This window comes from Sinocyclocheilus grahami, unplaced genomic scaffold (assembly GCF_001515645.1).
Source record: "Sinocyclocheilus grahami isolate Dianchi unplaced genomic scaffold, SAMN03320097.WGS_v1.1 scaffold25.1, whole genome shotgun sequence".
Lineage (NCBI taxonomy): Eukaryota > Metazoa > Chordata > Actinopteri > Cypriniformes > Cyprinidae > Sinocyclocheilus > Sinocyclocheilus grahami.
The window spans coordinates 2,743,047-2,767,337 of NW_015505204.1; the positions used below are offsets into that span (position 1 = coordinate 2,743,047).

General features: G+C 33.9%; 1 protein-coding gene across 1 annotated transcript; it reads left to right on the forward strand.

The window, feature by feature from the left end:
* Positions 1-207: 207 nt before the first annotated feature.
* On the forward strand, positions 208-24,291 carry grk4 (G protein-coupled receptor kinase 4). The gene is made up of 15 exons (XM_016250227.1): positions 208-220; positions 7,738-7,833; positions 10,491-10,603; positions 11,009-11,086; positions 11,241-11,341; positions 13,758-13,850; positions 14,097-14,160; positions 14,454-14,594; positions 18,562-18,752; positions 19,920-19,957; positions 20,301-20,390; positions 20,473-20,681; positions 22,019-22,156; positions 22,276-22,413; positions 24,110-24,291. Exons 1-15 carry the CDS (start codon positions 208-210, stop codon positions 24,287-24,289), a joined length of 1,683 nt encoding a protein of 560 aa, XP_016105713.1. The 3' UTR covers positions 24,290-24,291.

The window sequence follows — 24,291 nt, forward strand, 5'->3', positions numbered from 1 at the left end:
TATTGTATTTGTCTACACCTACCCATAACACTTTTTGACTTTCTCAGTTTATGTAAATCCACATGGGGCTCAGAATTATTATTATATTATTTGTTATTCACAGTAAATTCACTCTTGTCTAGTACAAATATGTCGCTTTGTTTCATAATTACAATGTATACGGTTTTCTTTATTTACCCTCAAAAAATGGAAGTGAAATTTGATAACATGCCCCAGTGGGGTACATTTAATGGTCGACCGATATATCGCCAAGGCCGATATATCGGCCGATATTTGGCATTTTTTCAAATATCGGCCAAATAAGTTTTCCTGTTTGGCCGATGCGTTCGAGGTGGGACTTTTATTTTGATGGCACGCCGGACATTTATTTATACGGCGCTGAGAACGGCAGCGCCTGAACACACAGTGCTCACATTCTCCCTCTTGTTCGCTGTTGTTGTTAACAGTTCTGTTTAAATACGGATATAAGTCTGTCTAATTATCAGATAGAATGGTTAAACAAAGGAATTAAAATGTATACAAAAACCTTATAACGATTGCTTTTATATTATTAGTAATATAAAGGCAAACATTATAACATTTATATCATTTAATAAACATCTATAAACATCTAATTTAAAAAACCTTGCAAACTTAGTCGGATCCAGTTGTGAGATCTTGTGAAGTGTGCATGTGATGTGCATGTGTTCATTGAGACGCGCGATGGACAAACTTTAAACTCGTGATTTTAAATTATGCTGCGCTTTATCCATTTGCCCAGTCATATTCATGTAATTTTCACTGTGTGCTGTATGTAAAATGAGTGTTACCTTGACTTTATTTGAAAAAATATGATTCCCAATGCACACAAACTTCCCAGAATACTGAGTGCTCTGTTGGTTACAGTATTTACTTCCTTTTAATTATATTTTTATTAAATATTTATTAATTTGTAAAAAATACTTTGTCATCTAAAGTATAAGTATGTTTATTTAACACATTTATTTTTTTAATAAATTTTCAAATTATTTAAAATTTCTTAAATATTAATTAAAATAAATAAAATTATATCGGCCATCGGCCACCCTGCATTCCAAGATATCGGCATCGGCTGTCAAAAAAACAATATCTTTTTTTTATATGAAATATTAAAGGAAAATGATTTTTTAATGAAAATGGCATTTTTTAAGAATTTAAAATAATCAGATTTTATAGTTTGACAATGAACACATTGCAACCATGCTTGGGACGACCCACATAAATGAGGGATTAAATTTTACTATGGTAAAATAAATGTTCAGCGATATCTTCAAGAATTTTGTATTTTGGCGCACTTTTTTTCTCTATATAATGTTGATATGGTAACTAGTAAATACTGTAAATATTGTTATGTTAGCATGTGTGGAAATATTTAAACCATGTGTTTTACAACTAACCCCTGCGTTACATTGAGCCCAGTGCTCCCCTAATTATTGTTGTTCAGTGTGACAAAAATTAGGCAATATTGATTTGTGCATGCCCAGTAAGCCCCGGTGGCCGTAGCTGTATCCCTTCTAGCCTTAACCGCAATAAAGGGGCAGTCACACTTTTAATTCTGTTGATTTCCATTCATATGCATGCAAATGTGAAGATGTTTTGCAAATTTGTATCATGCGAAGCTGTATGACCAATAGATCAATACGTCATTTGTAATGTGATAAAATTATGAAACTGCAGAGCGTGACGTCATATCATGATCATGCAGTGTTAGAAGAAATTTAGCTTTCTCAAAGTTTAGTGTGACCATGGCTTAATGCCCATATCTCAAAATCCAATCAAAAACCAAGAACACTCAGATGTACTTTGTAAAATGGAGGAAAAAATGTGTCCGTACTTCCATTTCATTGCGGCTTAAATACATTCTGTGCATAAAGCTTTTGATAAATGTTTAGTAGAAGTGGCTCAGGTGCCCCAAGAAAATAAAATGATAAAACTAGGACTATTTTTCTAAGCGGAAGCTTTAAAATTGAGATGAAACTGAAGAAGGAATAGATCTTTTCTTCCATATTGTGGCTTATATCTGAGTGTATTGTATAACAGATTATCAAAAAATAGAAAATGTTGGGGACTTAGTTCTATGCATCAGTTGTTGATTTGATTTTGAGAAATTTACAAGGTCAAAGTAATCGCGTACAATAAGATCTATAACATGCTTTCAAACTAAATAGCATGGATTTTCATTTCATGCCAATGAAATAAAAAAATTTTATTTGCGAGGTTATCATAAAATGCTCTAGGAATTGAGTATCTTCAAAACAGCAGCTTTCAACCTGGGACATAGAGGGTCTCAGCAAAGATTTCAAAAATCTGACTAACTTAACCACTTAAAATGCTTTAAAAGACTTTAAAATTAACGTGTAAACTGACATTAGATGTCTTGTTTATTTTCCCACAGAATAACTGGTGTTGTTGTGGTTTTTGCAGAACATACAGTTCTTGAAACTTCTGGAATAACATTAAATTATGCTTAATTATTTTAACCAATTGACACTCCTAGTTTCTGTTAATAAAAAAGTGGGAAAACAAACAGTATTGTCATCATTACAGCAGAAGTACTCAAAGAAATATTTTAGCCTACATAGGAGGTAGCTTTGTATATTCCTGGACAAACGTGGTCTTGGTGTTAAATAGATTGAGAACCACTGCTTCTTTAAAAGGCATTTTTTTGTTCACAGTTGCATCAGTAGCTTTCTGTTTTCTTTGATTGTGTTAGTTGATTTGATATTCTTCACTTCTTGTTTTGTTAGAGCAAGTATCAGGTTGTTGCACAGTTATCTCACATAGGCCTTGGCTTTCAAAAATAAGGCTGTTCTTTATGATAGGGCTGAAAAAATGCATATCTGAGGTCGTCTAAATTATTACATTAATAAAGTTTACAAATGGAAAGGTTTCATCAAACGATTTAGGTATTTAGCAATTTCTAGGATCTATCTGTCATCAAATGATTTAGGTATTTGGCATTGGCATTATTTTGTAAATTTTATTTAGATTTTTGCTATTTTATTTTATAGATTTTATATATCTTTAAAAATTTGATTAATTTATCGATCTTAGTTAGATTTTTTTATTTATTTTATTTTTATTTTATACATTTTATATATTTTTAATTTAGATTATTTAATTTGTAGATTTTATTTAGATTTTTAGATTAGATTTTATTTTGATTTTATAAACTTTATACATTAGGTTATGATTCATACGAATGTACAAAGGAAAGCAACAGGTCATTATTTCTCTTAAGTTTTTCCACTGTTTTTAAACTCCTCATTGGCGTAATCTTGCAATTATTATGAGCTCATAAATGCTGTAAGCACAGTAATTTTTTTTTATTAAAAGCAAATATATTTTTAAAACTATTTTTAGATGGAGTACAGCAGGACATGCCAACTTTCCAAAAGTGTTTTAGGTCAACTTCCCAAATATATTTTAGAGGAATGCTGAAACGGCATAATCTTTGTGTTTCTTCAAAGGTGTGTGTTTCTGTTTGTGTTGAATAATGAGGAAATAGTTGGAGTTATTGCATGTCTGTAGGCAAATTGATTTGCAGTGAAAGTGTTTATCTGATTTTCTTGTTTTCAGCCAGTCATCTTGCTCTTCTTCCTGTTTATCTTGTTGTGCCGTTATGTAAATATAAAAAATATGTTTGTCTACCTTTATCATTAACTGTTCAAAAAACTGCTTATAGCCTTGCATAGACAGACCGTTGACTTGTGGCATGAAGGATGTTTATTATTATTCTCTTTCTTTGTATCTTCAAAACAGCAGCTTTCAACCTGGGACATAGAGGGTCTCAGCAAAGATTTCAAAAATCTGACTAACTTAACCACTTAAAATGCTTTAAAAGACTTTAAAATTAACGTGTAAACTGACATTAGATGTCTTGTTTATTTTCCCACAGAATAACTGGTGTTGTTGTGGTTTTTGCAGAACATACAGTTCTTGAAACTTCTGGAATAACATTAAATTATGCTTAATTATTTTAACCAATTGACACTCCTAGTTTCTGTTAATAAAAAAGTGGGAAAACAAACAGTATTGTCATCATTACAGCAGAAGTACTCAAAGAAATATTTTAGCCTACATAGGAGGTAGCTTTGTATATTCCTGGACAAACGTGGTCTTGGTGTTAAATAGATTGAGAACCACTGCTTCTTTAAAAGGCATTTTTTTGTTCACAGTTGCATCAGTAGCTTTCTGTTTTCTTTGATTGTGTTAGTTGATTTGATATTCTTCACTTCTTGTTTTGTTAGAGCAAGTATCAGGTTGTTGCACAGTTATCTCACATAGGCCTTGGCTTTCAAAAATAAGGCTGTTCTTTATGATAGGGCTGAAAAAATGCATATCTGAGGTCGTCTAAATTATTACATTAATAAAGTTTACAAATGGAAAGGTTTCATCAAACGATTTAGGTATTTAGCAATTTCTAGGATCTATCTGTCATCAAATGATTTAGGTATTTGGCATTAAATATGGATTATTTATTTTGTAAATTTTATTTAGATTTTTGCTATTTTATTTTATAGATTTTATATATCTTTAAAAATTTGATTAATTTATCGATCTTAGTTAGATTTTTTTATTTATTTTATTTTTATTTTATACATTTTATATATTTTTAATTTAGATTATTTAGTTTGTAGATTTTATTTAGATTTTTAGATTAGATTTTATTTTGATTTTATAAACTTTATACATTAGGTTATGATTCATACGAATGTACAAAGGAAAGCAACAGGTCATTATTTCTCTTAAGTTTTTCCACTGTTTTTAAACTCCTCATTGCCGTAATCTTGCAATTATTATGAGCTCATAAATGCTGTAAGCACAGTAATTTTTTTTTATTAAAAGCAAATATATTTAAAAAAATATTTTTAGATGGAGTACAGCAGGACATGCCAACTTTCCAAAAGTGTTTTAGGTCAACTTCCCAAATATATTTTAGAGGAATGCTGAAACGGCATAATCTTTGTGTTTCTTCAAAGGTGTGTGTTTTTGTTTGTGTTGAATAATGAGGAAATAGTTGGAGTTATTGCATGTCTGTAGGCAAATTGATTTGCAGTGAAAGTGTTTATCTGATTTTCTTGTTTTCAGCCAGTCATCTTGCTCTTCTTCCTGTTTATCTTGTTGTGCCGTTATGTAAATATAAAAAATATGTTTGTCTACCTTTATCATTAACTGTCTTATAGCCTTGCATAGACAGACCTTTGACTTGTGGCATGAAGGATGTTTATTATTATTCTCTTTCTTTGTCTCACTTCAGCGGTTGCTAACTTCTGTACTTCTAGTGTAGATTGCACAAAGTGTATCGTGTGTGTGAGGGTTTGACTGGTCAAACAGCTCAGTGGTTCTGTGTGTGTGCATATTATTGCATTAGTATTGAGTGAGTAATGTGTTGTCAATGTATAATCAAATGCAAGAATGAACATGTTGTACTATGTGCATCTGTGCAGTATGAATTTACATCTTAGATCTTAATTATAATTAGGAGAGACTGCTGTTCATATTAGATGTAGATCACAATGCCACTAAATTAGCAAACTAAATATTTTTAATGGATGTAAATGTAGTTAATTACATTAAAAAGTTAGATGGGATACAACAGCCAAAGACATCTGTATGCATGTGTACATAGACCAACAACCGCTCTCTCAGACAGATTGACAGGCTTGATTGCAAAACACATTGCTATGGATTTCATAAGGAAATTATACAAACAATAAGATGCAGATTAATCACCCACTTCTTACCCCAAAAGTATTTGACCTCCCAAGGGTAATTTCAGAGGCCAGCGGTTCTCAGTCTGTGTGTTTTTTCAAGAGCATGACTTGTGAGGCTGTCTGTAATGTTGTTGGAATTTGCAGTCACTGAAATTACAGTAAATCCTGGAGGATAAACTCTTCTCATTCCTCTGTTTTGAGGAAAACTGTTTTCCCGGGAATGCTTTTGGCCTCAAGACGGCAAGCTTTTGATTACGCTCTTGAATGCTGCATGCATGTTTTGCATTAAACAATTATGTGAAAACAAGGTCTGATTATTTCAAATTATCGTCCAGGTTCAAACTTTGCCAGCTGTCACGATCTCTCTAAAGGCAATGCTCTTTTGGGATAAATAGCATTGATTACCAGATGTACGGAGGAATGTTTGTTTGTTTGATTTCTGGAAAACAGTTCTGGAAAACTTGTGTTTCTGGCCTTTGTGACAGGGCAGGGCTCCAGACTGCGACCAACCATTTTTTCTGCCAGTGCGACTAATTTTTGTGTGCGGTCGCTAGGGATGGGCGTATCGATCCGAAGTATCGATATATCGATACTGAAGCGAGTATCGAAAGTATCGATACTCAAACAAAAAATATCGATACTAAGGTGCATTTTATTTACCAGTGGTTTTGTTTATTTAACAACAATAACAATAATGTGTACAATATGCATTGAATTGGACAAATAACCTTTGTTAGCAAGTAATTGTGTAGGATAGAACTATTTTCCTGCTCATCTGAACACACGCAAATGTTGCAAGACAGAACCAATCCATCACAGAGAGCATTCACTCACTTCTGATAGTAAGTTAAATGGTTTTCATTACCCATTTTACTCTTAGTAATTTAATAATTTAATACATTTCATAATTTAAAAGTTTAGTGCAGAAGTATCGAATCAGTATCGATAACTGCCTTGAAAAATATCGGTATCGTATCGAAAACAAAATAAGGGGTATCGCCCAGCCCTAGCAGTCGCACTGGCGTGACCACCGCGTTGTCCAACTCATAAGCACTGCCATTTCTGTTACATTTGAGAACCATCAAACGGCAAACAAAACTAGGGTGCTTTCACACCTGACTCGTTGTTTCGGAACCTGGCGCGTTTCCCCCCTTAGCTCGGTTCGTTTGGGCAGACAGCAGAGGAGCACTTATTGGCTTATTAGTCATTCATTTCTACTTTTTTTCACTATATTTTGAAATTATAAAATCCCTATTATAAAATATCAAATCAGATTTTGTCAGATCTTTACACTTTTTTGTGTATGAAGTAAGAAAAGTCACAAAGTGCCTTGAAAAACAAACTTTTCTTCAATGCTACTAAATCACACATAATCACTGAAGTTGGTCAGTTCCATATACTAGAAGAATAATGGTACATATAATAAGAGTGGAATATATACATTTTCGATATAAAAATTAGATTTTGCACTTGTTACTGTTGTTAATAAAAGTACAATTTGTATGCATCTTAACTCAAGCTTAGTGCTTTACTGTCAAATCTGTATAAAAAATAAACAAGAAATGGACATGTAATATTATTAGTAACTGCACTTATTAATGCAAAACAATGATCTATATTTTAATACTCCTGCACACCACCCCCAGCGCTACCAAATCTGTTCCTGGCGCCACCATCTGTAGAACTTAGTGGCGCTGGTGCCACTGCTCTCAAATGTTAGTCTGGAGCCCTGCAGAGGGTTATTCAGTTTTTTTAAAAACATTTTATGTATATGAATATTTTATATATCTGTTTACTGAATGTCAGTAAAGCAAAGTATGTGCACATGGATGTACACGTTTTTTTCACACTCGTGTGGAATAAGTCAATGCCAAAAAGGCTGTATCTATTTATTTTAACCACAGATACAGACTGACAAATAATAGTAAAGAGGCATAGTGTCAATTTGAATTGTAATTTGCATTGAGTTCATCTTAATAGTTTCTCACCTTTTCTCTCATAGGAGGAGGAGGGAAACGAAACGGGAGGAGCAAGAAATGGAAGGAGATGCTCAAACTGCCTCATATCAGCCTCTGTGAGGAACTTAGACGCACTGTTGGTAAGATAGATGTATGAAAGAGAGCATTCAGAAAATCTGCATTCAGACTCGCAAAAACATGGTGCTTCAAGCTTGAATTGCTTTAATGGTTGGAAAGTCCCTCCAAACAGAATTTAGATACGGGTCAAGGGGCATGATTAATTGTGTTCATTTTTTATCGCTTTTCATGTTTGTTTGTTTTTTATAATTAATTGCACTAAACTGATAGTCCAAGTTTCAAGGTATTAAAAATACCAGTTTGTTTGTATTTGTATTACAGACAAACAGTCCTAGTCGTGCAGGACTGGATACCTTCCAACCACAGTGGGTTTTTTAGTGGCTTAAATGAAAGTTTGCAAGTAATATCCTCTCTCATTAGTGTGATTTGATGTTATTTAAGAGTTGTCCATCTATATATATATATATGTATGTATGTATGTGTATATATATATATATATATATAAATGATTGTTTACCTTACTCTTTATTAATCAGATTTATAATATTAGCCATTATTAGCAATTAAAGCAGTCTCGTGTTATGGGCCAAATTTTTTTTTAATTAAATTTTTTCCATTAAATTAAGGCTTAAATAATTATGTGCAGATACCATTGTACCATATTTTTCACCCATAATAAATGAATTTCACAAAAAAAAAATTTTTTTACTTAAAGGAGTTTAAAAGGAGTACATTTAAAAAAATTATTTTAATTTGGTTCCTTAAAAGGGTTGGTTTATTTTGTGGTTCACTAAACAAAGCATACTTGCTAGTGTATTTCTCATTAAAGGCTTTATATTGTTTAGAATGTTGCTGTCAGTTAAAAATGTATTCTGGTGTGTGGGCAGGTGTGTGTGTGTTTGCGTCAGACAGCTGTAGACCTTGGCTCAGTGAGGAAGTCCCGGCTGAGGCCGCTTCCTCTTGGCCCAGAATCCACCAGGCCCGTAGGGTTCCAGAGAGTCCTGCAGCACAGGGCTTAGCTTGAGCTCTGCTCACCATCACTGTGATTTGGTGTCGTGGCTGTATGCTGAGTTTTGCACTTTGTGTGTGTATAGAGGAAATCTTTTATTAAAGGGGTCATATCATACATTTCATGCATTTTATTTTTCCCCTAAAGTCCATAAAAATGTTAGTCGGGGGCTTTGCACCTCAAACAGTTAGTGTATTTCTCATTAAAGGCTTTATATTGTTTAGAATGTTGCTGTCAGTTAAAAATTTATTCTGGTGTGTGGGCAGGTGTGTGTGTGTTTGCGTCAGGCAGCTGTAGACCTTGGCTCAGTGAGGAAGTCCCGGCTGAGGCCGTTTCCTCTTGGCCCAGAATCCACCAGGCCCGTAGGGTTCCAGAGAGTCCTGCAGCACAGGGCTTAGCTTGAGCTCTGCTCACCATCACTGTGATTTGGTGTCGTGGCTGTATGCTGAGTTTTGCACTTTGTGTGTGTATGGAGGAAATCTTTTATTAAAGGGGTCATATCATACATTTCATGCATTTAATTTTTCCCCTAAAGTCCATAAAAATGTTTGCACCTCAAACAGTCTGGTTAGGTTTTTCACCTGATTTTCCACCCTCTCTGGTACATTCCATGAATATGGTACAATTTTGTGTCAGGTGACTTTATTTCTAAATACAGGCACAAATTTCATGTTTTGCTTTGAGACCTATTAGATATGTTGAGAAATTATTATCTAACGTCGCATTAAAAGTATCTAATATTAAACAGATAATGGTATACCTTTTTAAAATATTTGAACCCTTTCCAACAATGACTGTATGATTTTGAGATCCATCTTTTCACACTGAGGACAACTGAGGGACTATGTGCAACTATTACAGAAGGTTCAAATGCTCAGTGATGCTCCAGAAGGAAACACGATGCATTAAGAGCCAGGATTTGAAGATCAGGGTAAATCGAACTTATTTTGTCTTCTGGGAAACATGCAAGTATCTTCTGTTGCTTCTTAAGGGCAGTACTAAATGAAACAATATGATGTTTAGGCAAAATAAGAAAAACGTACACATCTTCACACCCCTGGCTCTTAATGCTTAGTTTTTCCTTCTGGAGCATCAGTGACCATTTGAGCCTTTTTTAATAGTGCATTTTGCAAATGCAAATAACATGCATTTCGTATGATCCCTCGTATTTGGTAAAATAATTAACATTTTGCAGATACTGCAAAGTATTTAAAATTTTTACCAGAACTATATATATTATATCAACATTTTTAAATCAATAGTTTTATATTTCTCATTCACATTGCTCTTTTGTTAAAGCTGTAATGTCTTGTACCTTTGTCTTTTCTTCTGATTCTCACAAATGTTTTTGCTTCAAATCAAATTTGTAATGTTGTGATTCACTTTGTAGCTGGTTGGTTTGGTTCATGGCTTATAACTTTAATAATTTTATTCCCCGATGGGGAAAATGAATGGGAAAATACCGGAACCAAGACTGCTGAAAAAGTATTTCAACTCTTCAACTAATTTTTAACTTCAATAAATCGCCTTATTGCATTTGATTTGTGAAAGTTTCAGTGCATTTTCATATTACAATGAACTCTTTTATTTCAAAAGGTCCATTTAATATTTAATAATATGACCCTTTAAAGATAATAGATGAGGAAAACCATCATATGACATTGATAGGTTTAACCCTCTTTCTGTCTCTCTCTTGTTTATCACTCTCAGAGAGGGATTACACTAGCCTTTGTGAGAAGCAACCAATTGGTCGTCAGTTGTTTCGGCGGTTCTGTGACACGCAGCCCAAATTACGGCGGTGCATAGAGTTCCAGGATGCTGTGGTATGAAACCTCTGCACAAACATACATATAGTCTGCACCTCTCTTTAACTTCTCTTTTTCTTTTTCTCCCAGACTGACAGACACACAACCATCTCCATGTCAAAAATGGAATTGTTCTCTTACCTTCACTCTAATGGAATACACATTTTGTGCACCCTTAATAACACTCTTAAAAATAAAGGTTACAAAAGGGTTCCCCAAAGACCCTTTTAGTGAACAGTTCTTAAAAGAAACACTTTTTTTCTTAGTGAAGAACATTTTAATAATCTCAAGAATACAGGACTTTTTGTGCAACCAAAAGGTTATATGAATGTTAAAGGTTCTTTACTAACCTTTAGAACCTTTACTAAATTCTGTGATTTCATCTCTAATTTCAGCATTATTTGTGTGTGTGTGGTTGTTTAGGCAATGTATCAGGTGGCTCCGGATGAGAAGAGGAGAGACGTCGGTTTAAATATTTTAGACACATATTTTAATAATGGGGTAAATATATTGTTCTCGCACACTTCTACATGCATGTGCACATTGAAAGAATTGCTGAATTAATGATTGAACTTGAACTTCTCTCTCTCTTTTTTTTAAATTGCACCCTATCAACCGCTCTTCCTGTTTTCTCTCCCTCTTTCCCATACTGTAGTCGGCAGCTCATCTACCAGAGATCGCTCAGGATGTGGTTGGGGATTGCAGGCAGAAACTAGAACATAGTCCCTGTAAAGAGCTGTTCCAGGAGTGTACCAGGTAATACCAATGCTATTTTGTATCAAGCCAGTTCATTTGCCAGCCATCTACTGTAAGTAACAGCTACTTTGCTGTCAAGCAACATCTATGCAGTCTCTCCTTCCACTTTTTGTGGAAAAAATAATCTTTAAGACACCAAGTTTGATTTAATATTATACTACCGATCGATAATTTGGGGTTCGGGTTCTGAAAGAAGTCTCATACTCACCAACTCTACCAAGGCTGCATTTATTTGATCTAAAATACAGTAAAACGGTAATATTGTTAAATATTTTTTATAATTGAAACTAACTTTTTTTTAAATATATATTTTAAAAAGTTATTTTCAATTTACAGCATCATTACTCCAGTCTTCGGTGTCACATTATCCTTTAAAAACATTCTAATATGTTGATTTGGTGCTTAAGAGAGCTTTCTTATTATTGTCAATGTTGAAAACAGTTGTGCTGCTTCATATTTTTGTGAAAACCATGACACCTTTTTTTCAGGATTCTTTGATGAATAGAAAGTTCAAAAGAACAGCATTTCTTTGAAACAGAAATATTTTGTAACATTATCAATGTCTTTACTGTCACTTTTCAATTTAACGCATCCTTGTTTAAAAAGTATTATCAACTCCAAAAGGGCAAGTGGTGGCGTATATTCCAAATCAGCAATTTATTTTGCTCAAATCAGGCACAATGGTGCTTTCATTGATTTTTTTTTTTTGTGGTCATTTTGGTCCTTGAGATCTCCAGTTCACATGCACATTAATTGTATTCCGAAGACTGTCCACATTATTTTTTAAATCAAATTACCATCATGAGAGTAATTAAATATTGCCAGACCTTTAATTTTTTGGTTGAACTATTCCTTTAAAGGAGTCATATGATGCGATTTCAAGTTTTTCTTTCTCTTTGGAGTGTTACAAGCTGATTGTGCATAGATAAGATCCCTGATCCCTGAAGTTGCAAAGACTAAAGTCTCAAAACTGTTCAAACTGTATTGACTGTTCAAATGCGGAGTTTTGCGCGTCGTGTGTGTGTGTGTGTGTGAGAGAGAGAGAGAGAGGGAGAGAGACAGCGTCACATCACATCACAGTAGAGTCAGCTGTCTTAAACGCGGCTTGTATACTGCATCATTACGGTGTCTGTTCCCCTTTCGGGCTTGAACTGATGGTAAAACTAATGACATTATTTACTGTCTTTACATTTATTTTGAAAGATGAAGCTTGCGATTATGGTAAGGGGCGTTACATTTCCGACGAGTGCTTGTGATGGTCGGCCAATCACAATGCACTGGGTCAGCTGGCCAATCAGAGGAGATTGCGCTTGTCGGAAGGAGGGACTTTGTAGAAAACGAAGCGTTTGAGAGAGGCGGGGCATATATGACCTACAATAATGTACAGTATTTGAAAAATAATGTGTTTTTTGAACATTAAAGCATGTCAACATATTCTGTTACACCAAATACACAAAATAATGATCTTTAAAAAAGCATCATATGACCCCTTTAAGATAATGCAGTAGGCTTGCCCATGTGTTACACACGCTTGTTATTTAGTTTATGTTTGGAATGTCAAGACTGAAGTGGAATCAGTGGGATCTCAGTTTGTGTTTTTTACTTGTATTAGTGTGAAGACTTACAGTTATAGAATGAACCGTTAGCTGTAGTCATACTGTTTGTCCGAGTAAAGTAAACACGTGACTTTGAATCTAAACAGTGTTTTGTGTGTTTGTGTTTTGCCTCAGTCAGTCTTTTAGTTCTGTTTAGTTTAGGCTTCCTTTCTGTTTGAGAGGGGGTGAGGTGGAGTGCTTTAACCCTTCCTGTTAAATCTCTATGGGCACTATGTTTGTTAAAGTGTATGTTTATGTATTTGAGTGTGATAGCACGTGTTACATTAGAGGGTAAGATGGCATCAGTTGCATGAGACTCATCTGCAATCACATTTGTGCACGTCATCATTCAAGTTTTGAAGAGTTGCAACCAACAAGTAGAGATGCTACAAACCTAATTACATTTTTCATGGCATACAAGCAGCACCTTTTTTTTTTTCTTCTTTTTTTTTTTTTTAAACGTCAAGGTACAAGTTGTTTTGTTTGGACTGTTTATTTTCTACAAGTTTTAGAAGTTCTTGCATGATATTCCCTCTTTTTTTTAAACAAAATATTTCATTTATTTCTGTTTGGAATTCATTTATATCAATTCAAATGTTTTTATTTATTTATGATGAGTAGCTTGTCTGTAATTGAACTCCTTGAATAACAATAATAAATAGCTTGTAGCAAACCATGTATTATGGCAGTGCTATGGGACAATGATGGTAACAGAGCCTATTTGGTATTTTGATATATACTGTATAATTATCATATTCATGCACCATGGCATTTGTATGGTCTCTACACCTGCCTCAAGCATTCCTTCTCTTTTTTTTCAGGATAGTTCGTGAATATTTAAGTGGAGAGCCATTCTCAGCATATCAGGAGGCGATGTACTTTTCCCGTTTTCTTCAGTGGAAGTGGTTGGAGAGGTCAGTAGCATCTCTTATCAGCCTTTCTGATTTTATGATGAATTTCACTTTTATGATGGATTATATACTGTTTCTAAGTTTTAACATGACCTACATACAACGAATGTTAGTGGTAATAAAATCACCTCTTTTGCAATGGCAATAGTAAAAAAAAAAAAAAAAACGCCATTATAGTGCATTAAGTTCTATTTCTGAAATGATTGAGTTTTGTGCATTGAATTGACTTGAACTGTATTTTATTTGCAGGCAACCAGTTACCAAAAACACGTTTAGACACTACAGGGTATTGGGCAAGGGCGGATTTGGTGAGGTGGGTAATTTCATTACTGTTAGATCAGTATTTGAGGACATGACATATTGGAATATATAGTGAAAACCATGTTGTATATTTCAAAATCATCTATTCTAAACAAGTATGTTATTTTGTAATGATTGTGAGTGCAGTTTTTATGACCTTTTTAATTGTCACACAGCAGGACTATTTAAAGGTGCACAGTTATTTTTTGCTAGTTGAAAAAGTGTTACACATAGAAATGAATAATACTTTAGAGAAATAACATAAATAATTAGGTGCACTAATTGCTGCCTGATTCTTTCCACTAGGTTTGTGCCTGCCAGGTTCGTGCCACTGGTAAGATGTACGCCTGTAAAAAGCTGGAGAAGAAACGGGTGAAGAAAAGAAAAGGTGAAGCAATGGCATTAAATGAAAAACGCATTTTAGAAAAAGTTAACAGTAGTTTTGTAGTAAGTACTACTTTCTTTTTATTCCTCATTTTTACTTTTATCTTAACCTGTCGTGTCAGTTGCATGCTGGTCTTGTCTGTATTATATGTGCAACAAACATTTTACTCCACTCTCTGCGATTCAGTTTCTGTGAGGTTCTCAACAGAGGGAAACTATTCCAAATATTTCAGGCAAATATGAATGTACATATCATGGGATAAATCTCGTCTGGAGTAGTAGTTCATAACGAATTGCTATGAATTGAATCATTTTCAGTACCTCCTGACTAGCTAAATCATAGAGAGATGCAGCTATTTGGCTGTGATCCCAAATATCAACCATAAAAATTAATTTAATATTTGCTGTGTAAAAAAAAGAATTTAAGCTATTTACATTGTAAACAAATATTCAAACAAAGCATATATCACCAAGCAGTCATATTACAACCTTGAAATGGTCACAGCATACTTTATAGTGGAAACACATTCCTGATTTGTTCATATGCTCCTCTCATTATTTTCACTAGTACCACTTTTAAGGAATGTTCTATTCCAAGTTTGTTTATGTGCCGCTTTGTGATGTTTCAAACAAAAATAGAGGAATCAAGGGATACTATTCCATTGTATGGTTTTCAACTGGGTTATTGGAGTATTTTTCCCATTCACTTTCTCCATGTAAAAACTTCTTGAAGAAAGTGGCCGAAGCTTGGAACCAAACCAGTCAGAAAAATGTGATTTTTTTTTCAGTGTGATTTCTGTTTTTATTGTACGAGTTTGTATTATTTATTTTCATCCATGGAACTCTTTACACTTCAGTATTGTTTATATACTATTAAAGGTGTTTTTTTCAGTATTTTGAATTGGCGTTTAATTTTTAGATTTTCAGTTTCCACTTTAATTTTAGTTTTAGTAACGTTACGTTTAAGTTTTAGCATCTGTATGTGCTTTTGTAATTTTTACTACTTTTTAAAATATTTCTATTTAGCTTTATTTTTGTTTAAGTTTTAGATTGAATAATTTTCCACAAGAATATTTATATTTTATTTTACAGTATGTCAGGTTTATTTCAATTACCGAAAATGCTTTAAATAGTTTTAGTTTGAGTTTAGTTAACACTAACAACACTGCCATAGAAAACACAGGAATATGTTCTTTCTAAAAATAACTCTTAAAATTAAATTAATTAAATTAATAAAAATGCACCAAAATAGTAATCCATCCAGCTTGTGTTCTCATGTACATTCAGATATGGCACCTCAAGACATGTTGCAGCAGCTTTGATGTCAGAAATCAATTTGTTCTCGTCATTAGACTTAAATGTATGTAAACAAAGATTTACAATGACTAATTATTCACATTTTGGTCTGTTCTTTACACAAAGATATTGCATGGCCTCAGAGGTCTAATAAAATAGTGTACAAGTCATATGGACCACTTTTATGATGCGTTTTGGGTCATTATTGGAGCTTGACAGCCTCAGATCCCATTTACCTTTACTGAATGGAGAAAGTTTCCACACATGGGGAAAAAAAAAAAAAACTTTAGCATGACACAAAGTAAATAATTTTATTTTTTGGCTGAACTATTCCTTTAAATAATTTGATGCCGTGGTACTTTTTCTTTTGGAATTCTAAACATTCTAAACCAAAAACTTGTTTTTGTTAAGGATAAAAGCCGTAGCATTTGATCAAAAGCACAGTAAAATGATAAGAATTTAAAATCTTTTTTTTATATATATATATATTTTAAAATCTAATTTATTCCTGCAGTGGCAAAGCTAAATTTTTAGCAGCCATTACATTATCTGTTGGAATTTGGTAACACAGTAAACATTCTAGAACCTCTAAAACAATGGATTTTAAAAGAGAACGTGTACAGACATAGCACACAGTGCCTGCAGTGTAATGTCGGCCTCTGATTCATTCCACTACAGCTGTAGAGCACCTGAGCCTCTGTCCACCCACCCACACACTAACACACAAGCTCACACAGACACACACGACCACATACACACACAGGTTAGCTGTGCTTAGCATTGCAGCTGTGTGCAAATGTCTTTTAGGCATGTAACATGCATCTAAATTTAAAAGAAAGACAATGTGTGTGTGTGTGTGTCTGTGTGCAAGAGCATGCATGTGTGTGTGTGTGTCTCTGTGCACATTCATGCTACAGGCAGGAGCAATTTCTCCTCATGAACTACTTCACAAATGAGAACATCTCTGTTTCCTAGCAACGCTGACCAAACAGCAGCGTTAGAGAGCAGAGTCAAGTGCTCTAAACCCTAAACCCACACACACACACACACACATGCGCGCACACTCACACTCCAGCCTCAGAGTTCATTCAGTATGTATAAACAGACTCATGTTTAAAAGTTGGGGATGACAAGTAAACTCTAACAGTATAAAGTGACATAATGCTGTGACTAATATGAGCTATGTTTGATGGGAAACAGCTTGTGCTCTCTTCAATGTTTCTCTGACTTTGTCTTCACCTTACTGTTAATTTGTAAACTAACTAAATAGATAACTGATTATCTGTATGAATGTGTGTGTGTGTCTATGTATGTATGTATATATGTGTATATATATATATATATATATATATATATAATGAAGAGTTTATTTGCAAAACGGATAACTCCATTTTTATCTATTTTCATAAATCATGTTTTTTATTGTTACCATGTTTTTGTGTTTTATTGTGTTAGTTAGCTGTATTTTTAGTTATTATTATTTAATCAAAACAACCAAACTGCAGTTTGATTGATATTAATTAGAATGCAGGATAAAAAAAAAAACGTTTTTTGCTATCGGTTTTTGCAAATTAACTCTTCATATGTCTTGATATAGTTACTTTTGATTGCTCTTGACTTAAATGTTGTTTGAGGTTGGTAAAAAAAAAAAAAGCATATTTTAGGCTGTTTTGTTTTGCTTTTTTTCCATGATAAAATACAGTAAAAAAGCTTTCTAAAATAGTAAGTACAATTTAATGTGATCAATTTAATGCATCCTTTCTGAATAAAATTTCATAATGATTGTCTTTATATATATATATATATATATATACACACACACACAGTATATCTTTATTCAATAGAATTAGCATCTATAGTATAATACACTCCAGAGTCATTTATTAGTTTCAAATTTTTAAATCACCACTGCTGACATAATAAATGACCCGACTGCTTTAGTTTGTAAGCACTCATATTAGCTTCCATTGGCGTTATGTTTCACATAATAATGTGAAGGGTCCTTTTATAGTCCTCGTGGTCTTGTGGCGCTGCAGGTTCCCACAGTAACATCAGCTTCTTGTTCGAGTTCACCGCCCTTTCCCACATCTGTCTACTTCTGAAACCTAACCACCCACAATGTTGGGTGTAACCGCTGAAGGGTAAGAACCCCTCCTTAACACAGCGGTTTTCAGCTTCTGCAGTGGTTCTCTTCACGCGTCACTCAGCAGATCACAGGACATGCTGGTGGAAAATGATAATACACTGCATACTGTATGATGTAGCTTTTGTGGTTTGCTAAAAGTCACACATCACCCATCATTACCACAACTTCATGTTTCAGAACACTTAATACTAGCTATGAAACTTAGTTAGTCCTTCACTGTTCTATAGAAATGAATGATTGTTGAGTAGAGATGTGTGGTTACTCTATTAGTCTCCATACTAGTACTCTATTAGTCTCCATACTAGTAAAACAAAACTCTAAATAAATACAGTAGTGGAGATGCTGTAATGGCTAATCATATACAGTACATTTCCTGTGTGTCCATTTTGGATCAAGTTTAGTCTGTTTCTCCAGGCATAACCCTGTGAAGTTTTGAAATGTGTTTCTGTATATTACAGGTGCCAGTCATCTGAAAAAACATTCTCATGAGCTACATTTGACTGTTTGACATGCACCACTAAGGTTCATGTATCCTTTCTTCATGAATAGATAACAATGCACCTCTTTTTCTCTCTTTTTCCTTCCTAGGTTAGTTTGGCATATGCATATGAGACTAAGGACGCTCTATGTTTGGTGTTGACTATAATGAACGGTGGTGACCTGAAGTTTCATATCTATAACATGGGGAACTCCGGCTTTGATGAACAGCGTGCCATCTTTTATGCAGCAGAGATCTGCTGTGGCTTCGAGGACCTTCATCGAGAGAGGATCATCTACAGGTGTGTTTATTAATCTCAACACACTCACATTTTACAATGTTTATATGCATTTAGCAGAAATCTGCTAATTTTCCAGGATGTGAGTGATAAAAGCAAGGTTTACAAATTCTGTCTAGTATATTAACTCAGGACATTTTTCTTTGTGTTTTGCATGAAAGTTTTTTTTTTTGAAGATACTGGGCAGTGGAAGGCATAGCAATGTTTGGCTGCGTGATTTGAATATATTAAAATTAAGTATATTTTTGAATGTAAGGCTTTGTTTTCCATCTATATTGGCAGGCATCGTATTGTATGCAAAATGAATGTAAACAAATGTAGATTTTTTTGCATTTTGTCTACGCCTGTAATTCAAAACAGGCAGATTCAGGAAACGTATGGAATTACCTGGTCACAGCAGTGCTAGTAATAGAGCAGGATTATTATATCATCTTCTGTCAAATTACTTGATCAACAGTATCCAGATTTGCACCATGTGTTTCAATACTGTTCAAAAGTTTGGGATTTTTATTTTTTTAAAGAAATGAACACTTAGTCAGAAACATTAAATTGATCAAAAAGACATTCATGATGTTACAAAAGATTTCTGTTTCAAGCAAATGCTGTTGTTTTGAACTTTATATTTATCAAAGTATCATGTATCATGATAAATATTATGCAACAAAAACGTATGATTTCTGAAGGATCGTGTGACACTGAAGACTGGAGTGATGATGCTGAAAATTCAGCTTTACAATCACTGGAATAAATTACATTTTAATATATATATTAAACTAGAAAACAGTTTTGTAACTGTAATATTTAAGAATATTCTGTTTTCCTGTGTTTTTGATCAAATAAATTCTTCTGGTGACCGGAAGACTTGGTAACACTTTATTTTAAGGTGTCCTTGTTACACGTTACATGTACTTACTATTATAATAACAATAAATGATGCAAAATCACATGCAAGTAAACCTAAGCCAAACCCTAACCATATAGTAAGTACATGTAGTTAATTAATATTACTGAGTACTTAAATATATAATTGCACTGTAACAAGGACACCTTAAAATAAAGTGTAACCGAAGACTTCTCTAAAAAAAAAATAATAATAAAAAGTTAAAAATGTTTTTACTAAAGTTATTAGATTTCAGCTGTGTAAAATGAATGTATTCCCTGTTTTTGCAGAGACTTGAAGCCTGAGAATATTCTCCTTGATGACCGTGGTAAGCCGTTTTTATTCACTACCGCGTTTTATGGCCTGTTTTTGCTTCTGTTTACCTTATTTACGCATAAGTCCACACTTGGGGGTGGACTCTTGCCTTTTGCTAGTAGGGAACAACAAAGCAACTACTTAGCAACCACATAGCAAATCCTTGGCGTTCACCCAGAACTCCCTTGCATTGTGACAGCGAGTTTTGCACAAGCAAAATAAAATGTAATCACCTTATTCAGATCATTAACCTCTAAGGGGAACATTCTTTTTACCTGTGCCATTTTTAAGTATGTCATGTTTGGGCATGTTAGGAATGATAATACTACAAGTTTGAATGAGATGCTGTTCTCCAGGGCACATCCGTATTTCTGATCTGGGACTGGCCGTCCAAATTCCAGAGAGTGAGACGATACGAGGGCGCGTTGGCACGGTGGGATACATGGGTAAGAGCCAAACGCATTCCGTATCTGTTAAGCAGTACTTGTCCTGGAGTGTTTGACCTCATGCTTCTCTCTGTGTTTTTAGCACCGGAGGTCATTCAGAATGAGAGCTACACCTTCAGTCCCGACTGGTGGGGTTTGGGCTGCCTGATATACGAAATGATTCAGGGTCAGTCTCCTTTCCGTCGCCGCAAAGAGCGTGTGAAGCGAGAGGAGGTGGACCGCCGTGTATGCGAGGACCAGGAGGAATACACTGAGAAGTTCTCTGAAGATGCTAAAGACATCTGCCGACAGGTGCAGACCTAATGCTTTTTTTTGTGCTGTTGTGACCTTAAAATAATGTCAGAATGGTCATATTTATGAGTTGAGATCACGTGAACAATGCCACAGTGTCATCTTAACCAGTGGGGAAACTCTTCTACTTTTCAAGTTGGGGGCGTCAAATAAAGAATTATAGCGAATTAAATTGGTATCGGGGTCAGTGACATAATGCTAATTTTCTTTTTTCAAATCTTAATGTATTCATTTATTCAAAGATACATAAAAATGTAATTCATAAATGCAGTGCATCTTGTTTTAATTTCTATAATAAAATTAACTTATTTTTGGCAGGCATTCGTTTGTTTTATTATTATATTATTATTATTTATCATGAAAAAATTAAGTAGTTATGTTAAAATATATTACTACTATTTGAGAAACCTATGATTAGTAAATCAAAGTAATGTGGAAATAAGCAACATTTATTTGTAAATAAAATTAGCTTTAACCTTGACAATTATATTTAAGAACTTTTTTAAAGTAATGACTAGAATGTGTACATTCACATGTATTTAGAGGTGCAAGGAAAATTATATTTCCTTAATGGTACACCACATCACTGTTATTGTAGTATTATATAATACTATAATATTTATTAATATTTTAAGTAATTGTAAAGCTTATATATACAGTGGGTACGGAAAGTATTCAGACCCCCTTAAATTTTTCACTCTTTGTTATTATATATATATATATATATATATAATATATATATTTGAGTTTTCATTTGAGTTTTGTTTTATAAATTCAAAAAAATTCTATTTAGCTTTAATTTATTTTTTCATTTCAGTTTGTCATTTTATTACTTTAAGTTAAACTTATTTTAATTCAGTTATTTGCCAAAGCAGCTTTTTTCCATCTATTATTTGTTTTATTTCAGCTTTATTTCAGTGAACAAAAACAATTTAAATAGTCTTAGTTTTACAGTAGTTAATGAAAACAATACTTTTTAGAGTCATTAATTTTAAACTTTTTTTTTTAAAGTTCTATGTGTTTTTTTTTTTTTAAGCAGCAGCAAGTTGTAAATGTCTAAAAACTTGTCATGTGTTTAAACTAGATTTGATTTTTTGTCCTTTTCTTTATCATAGACACTCAGAATTAAGTAGAAATGTTGAATGTTGGCTGTAATATGTAATATTTTCTACATGGGGAAAAAGTTCATGCGTAGTTGTGGAGGAGTGCGTGTTGTTTAGTCCTCTCTCATGGTGTCATGGAAGACTGTGACCTCAGGGTCACGTTTACTTCCACTGGGATTTCTCCTCTTCTGTGTCAGCCTCACTTCTTTCCCTCTCTTTTCCTGGGCTCCACAGTTGTTATGTAAAGATCCAAAGGAGCGTTTGGGGTGTCGAGGTTGTGGAGCGGCTGAAGTCAAACCGCATCCTATTTTCCGAAACATCAACTTCAAGCGATTGGAGGCCAACATGCTAGACCCGCCGTTCTGTCCTGATGTGAGTTTCATGGGCATTTATTCATTTTTATCTGCTTGATTAAAAAGACTCCTATTGGACTAAGCATGTAGGATTTTCCAAGTGGATGTTGGTCATATGCAATGTTTTTGTCTTTTTAGCCACGTGCTGTGTATTGCAAGGATGTTCTGGACATAGAGCAGTTTTCTACAGTCAAAGGTGTAAACCTGGACCCTACAGACGATGACTTCTACCACAAGTTTGTAACAGGAAGTGTCTCCATCCCATGGCAAAATGAGGTACTACACTCTGGTCACTAGGGGATAATAATGTTCATACTACTACCCTTTGGGTTGGCAACATTTGTTAATATTTTTAAAAGAAGTCTTTTGCTCAGCAAGACTGCATTTAGTTAATCAAATATACAGTAAATGCAGTAATATTATGAAATATTTTGGCAATTTAAAACAACTGTTTTCCACATCAATATATTTTAAAATGTAATTTATTCCTGTGATGCAAAGCAGAATTTTCAGCATCATTACTCCCGTCTTAAGTGTCACATGATCCTTCAGAAATCACTCTAATATGCTGATTTGCTGCTCAAGAATTTTTTTTTAATATTATCAGTATTGTAAACATGTGCTCTGATTAATTATTTGGAGGGAACTGTGATCCTTTTTTCTTTTTCCGATAAATAGAAAGTACAAAAGAACAGCATTTATTTAAAATAAAAATCTTTTGTAAAATTAGAAATACAATCGTTACTGTCACTTTAGATCTGTTTCATTTGATAGCTCTGAGCTCTTATGTCAGTATGTCAACTTTTAAGGACTTTTAGGAGAAACATCTGAGTTAAATGAGAGACCACTCCAATAAATCAATAAAAGAGTAACTTCTTTTTTTTTCTTTTTTTTTTAAATTATATTTTTATCAGAACAAGGTACATTGAAAGGATTCAGTGACAAAGGCACTTTCAAAGGCATTCATTTTCACTTTTTCTACCCACAACATAAAACAATCCCATGTTTTGTAAAACGTTCTGGTTGATCCTCTTAGAAAATATTTTATTTTTTCTGTTTTTAGAAAAAACATTACATCACTAAGCCATAGTGACAATTTAGGTGGTATTGGTGATTTCCACTCTAAAAGAATTCTTCTTCTAGCTATTAATGTTGCAAATGCCGTGGCATTTTCTTTATCTTAGGTTATGTGAATGTCGTCACCTGTAACTCCAAACAGAGCCATTATTGGGTTAGGCTGCATTCTTAAATTAAATGCCGAGTTTAAAATTTCAAATATTGAAGACCAAAATTGTCTCAGTTTAGTGCATGACCAGAACATATGGGTTAGATCTGCCTTAAATGCACTGCAACAATCACATGTTTCATCTATATTTGGGTATAGTTTAGCCAGTTTGGTTTTACTATAGTGAATACGGTAGAGAACTTTCATCTGAATCAGATTGAGTCGTGCACAAGATCTGTCCTATTTATTCTGTCAACAGCGTTGTCCCAAGTGTCTTTGGATATGTCAATTCCCAACTCTCCTATCCATTCTGTTTTGATCTTCTCTAGTGATCTATTTTGGAATGTCATAATTACGTTATATATTTTGGAAATCAGGCCCTTGAGGTGTGTAGGGGTCTTAAGAACCAAGTCCAATCCTGATTCAGAGGACATTTGAGGAAACACAGAGCAATGGGCCTGCATAAAGTGTCGAACCTGGAGATAGCGAAAAAAAAATCAGATTTTTTAAGATTAAATTTTTGAATCAGGTCATTGTAATTAGCAAAAATATTATCAATGAAAAAGTCTTTACATATTATTATTACATATGGGGGTTATAAAAGAGTAACTTCTTTTGACAAAATTTTTTCTCTAGACATGATAGATTAAATTATTGATCAGTCTAAATGGTAATGTAGTCGTGATGTGAAATAGAGATGGATTGTGTTCTGTACAGTTGTGTATTGTGTGTGTGTTTGTATTTCAGATGATTGAGATGGAGTGCTTTAAAGAGATTAATGTGTTCGAGATGGATGGAGCACTGAGTTCTGATCTGGATGTGAACAGGCCAAATCCAGCGCCCAAGCGAGGATTCTTCTACCGTTTATTCCACCGAGAGGCAAGTGCTAGCGTGCCGCCCGCCGCGGTCAGAGGGGGTGGGGCTTGAGG

What these genes read in the sequence shown, in the direction of transcription:
- grk4 (XM_016250227.1), top strand. An exon ending in TGGCACGGTGGGATACATGG is followed by an intron (nt 20,391 to 20,472) that starts GTAAGAGCCAAA and finishes CTGTGTTTTTAG; the next exon opens with CACCGGAGGTCATTCAGAAT. An exon ending in CTAAAGACATCTGCCGACAG is followed by an intron (nt 20,682 to 22,018) that starts GTGCAGACCTAA and finishes TGGGCTCCACAG; the next exon opens with TTGTTATGTAAAGATCCAAA.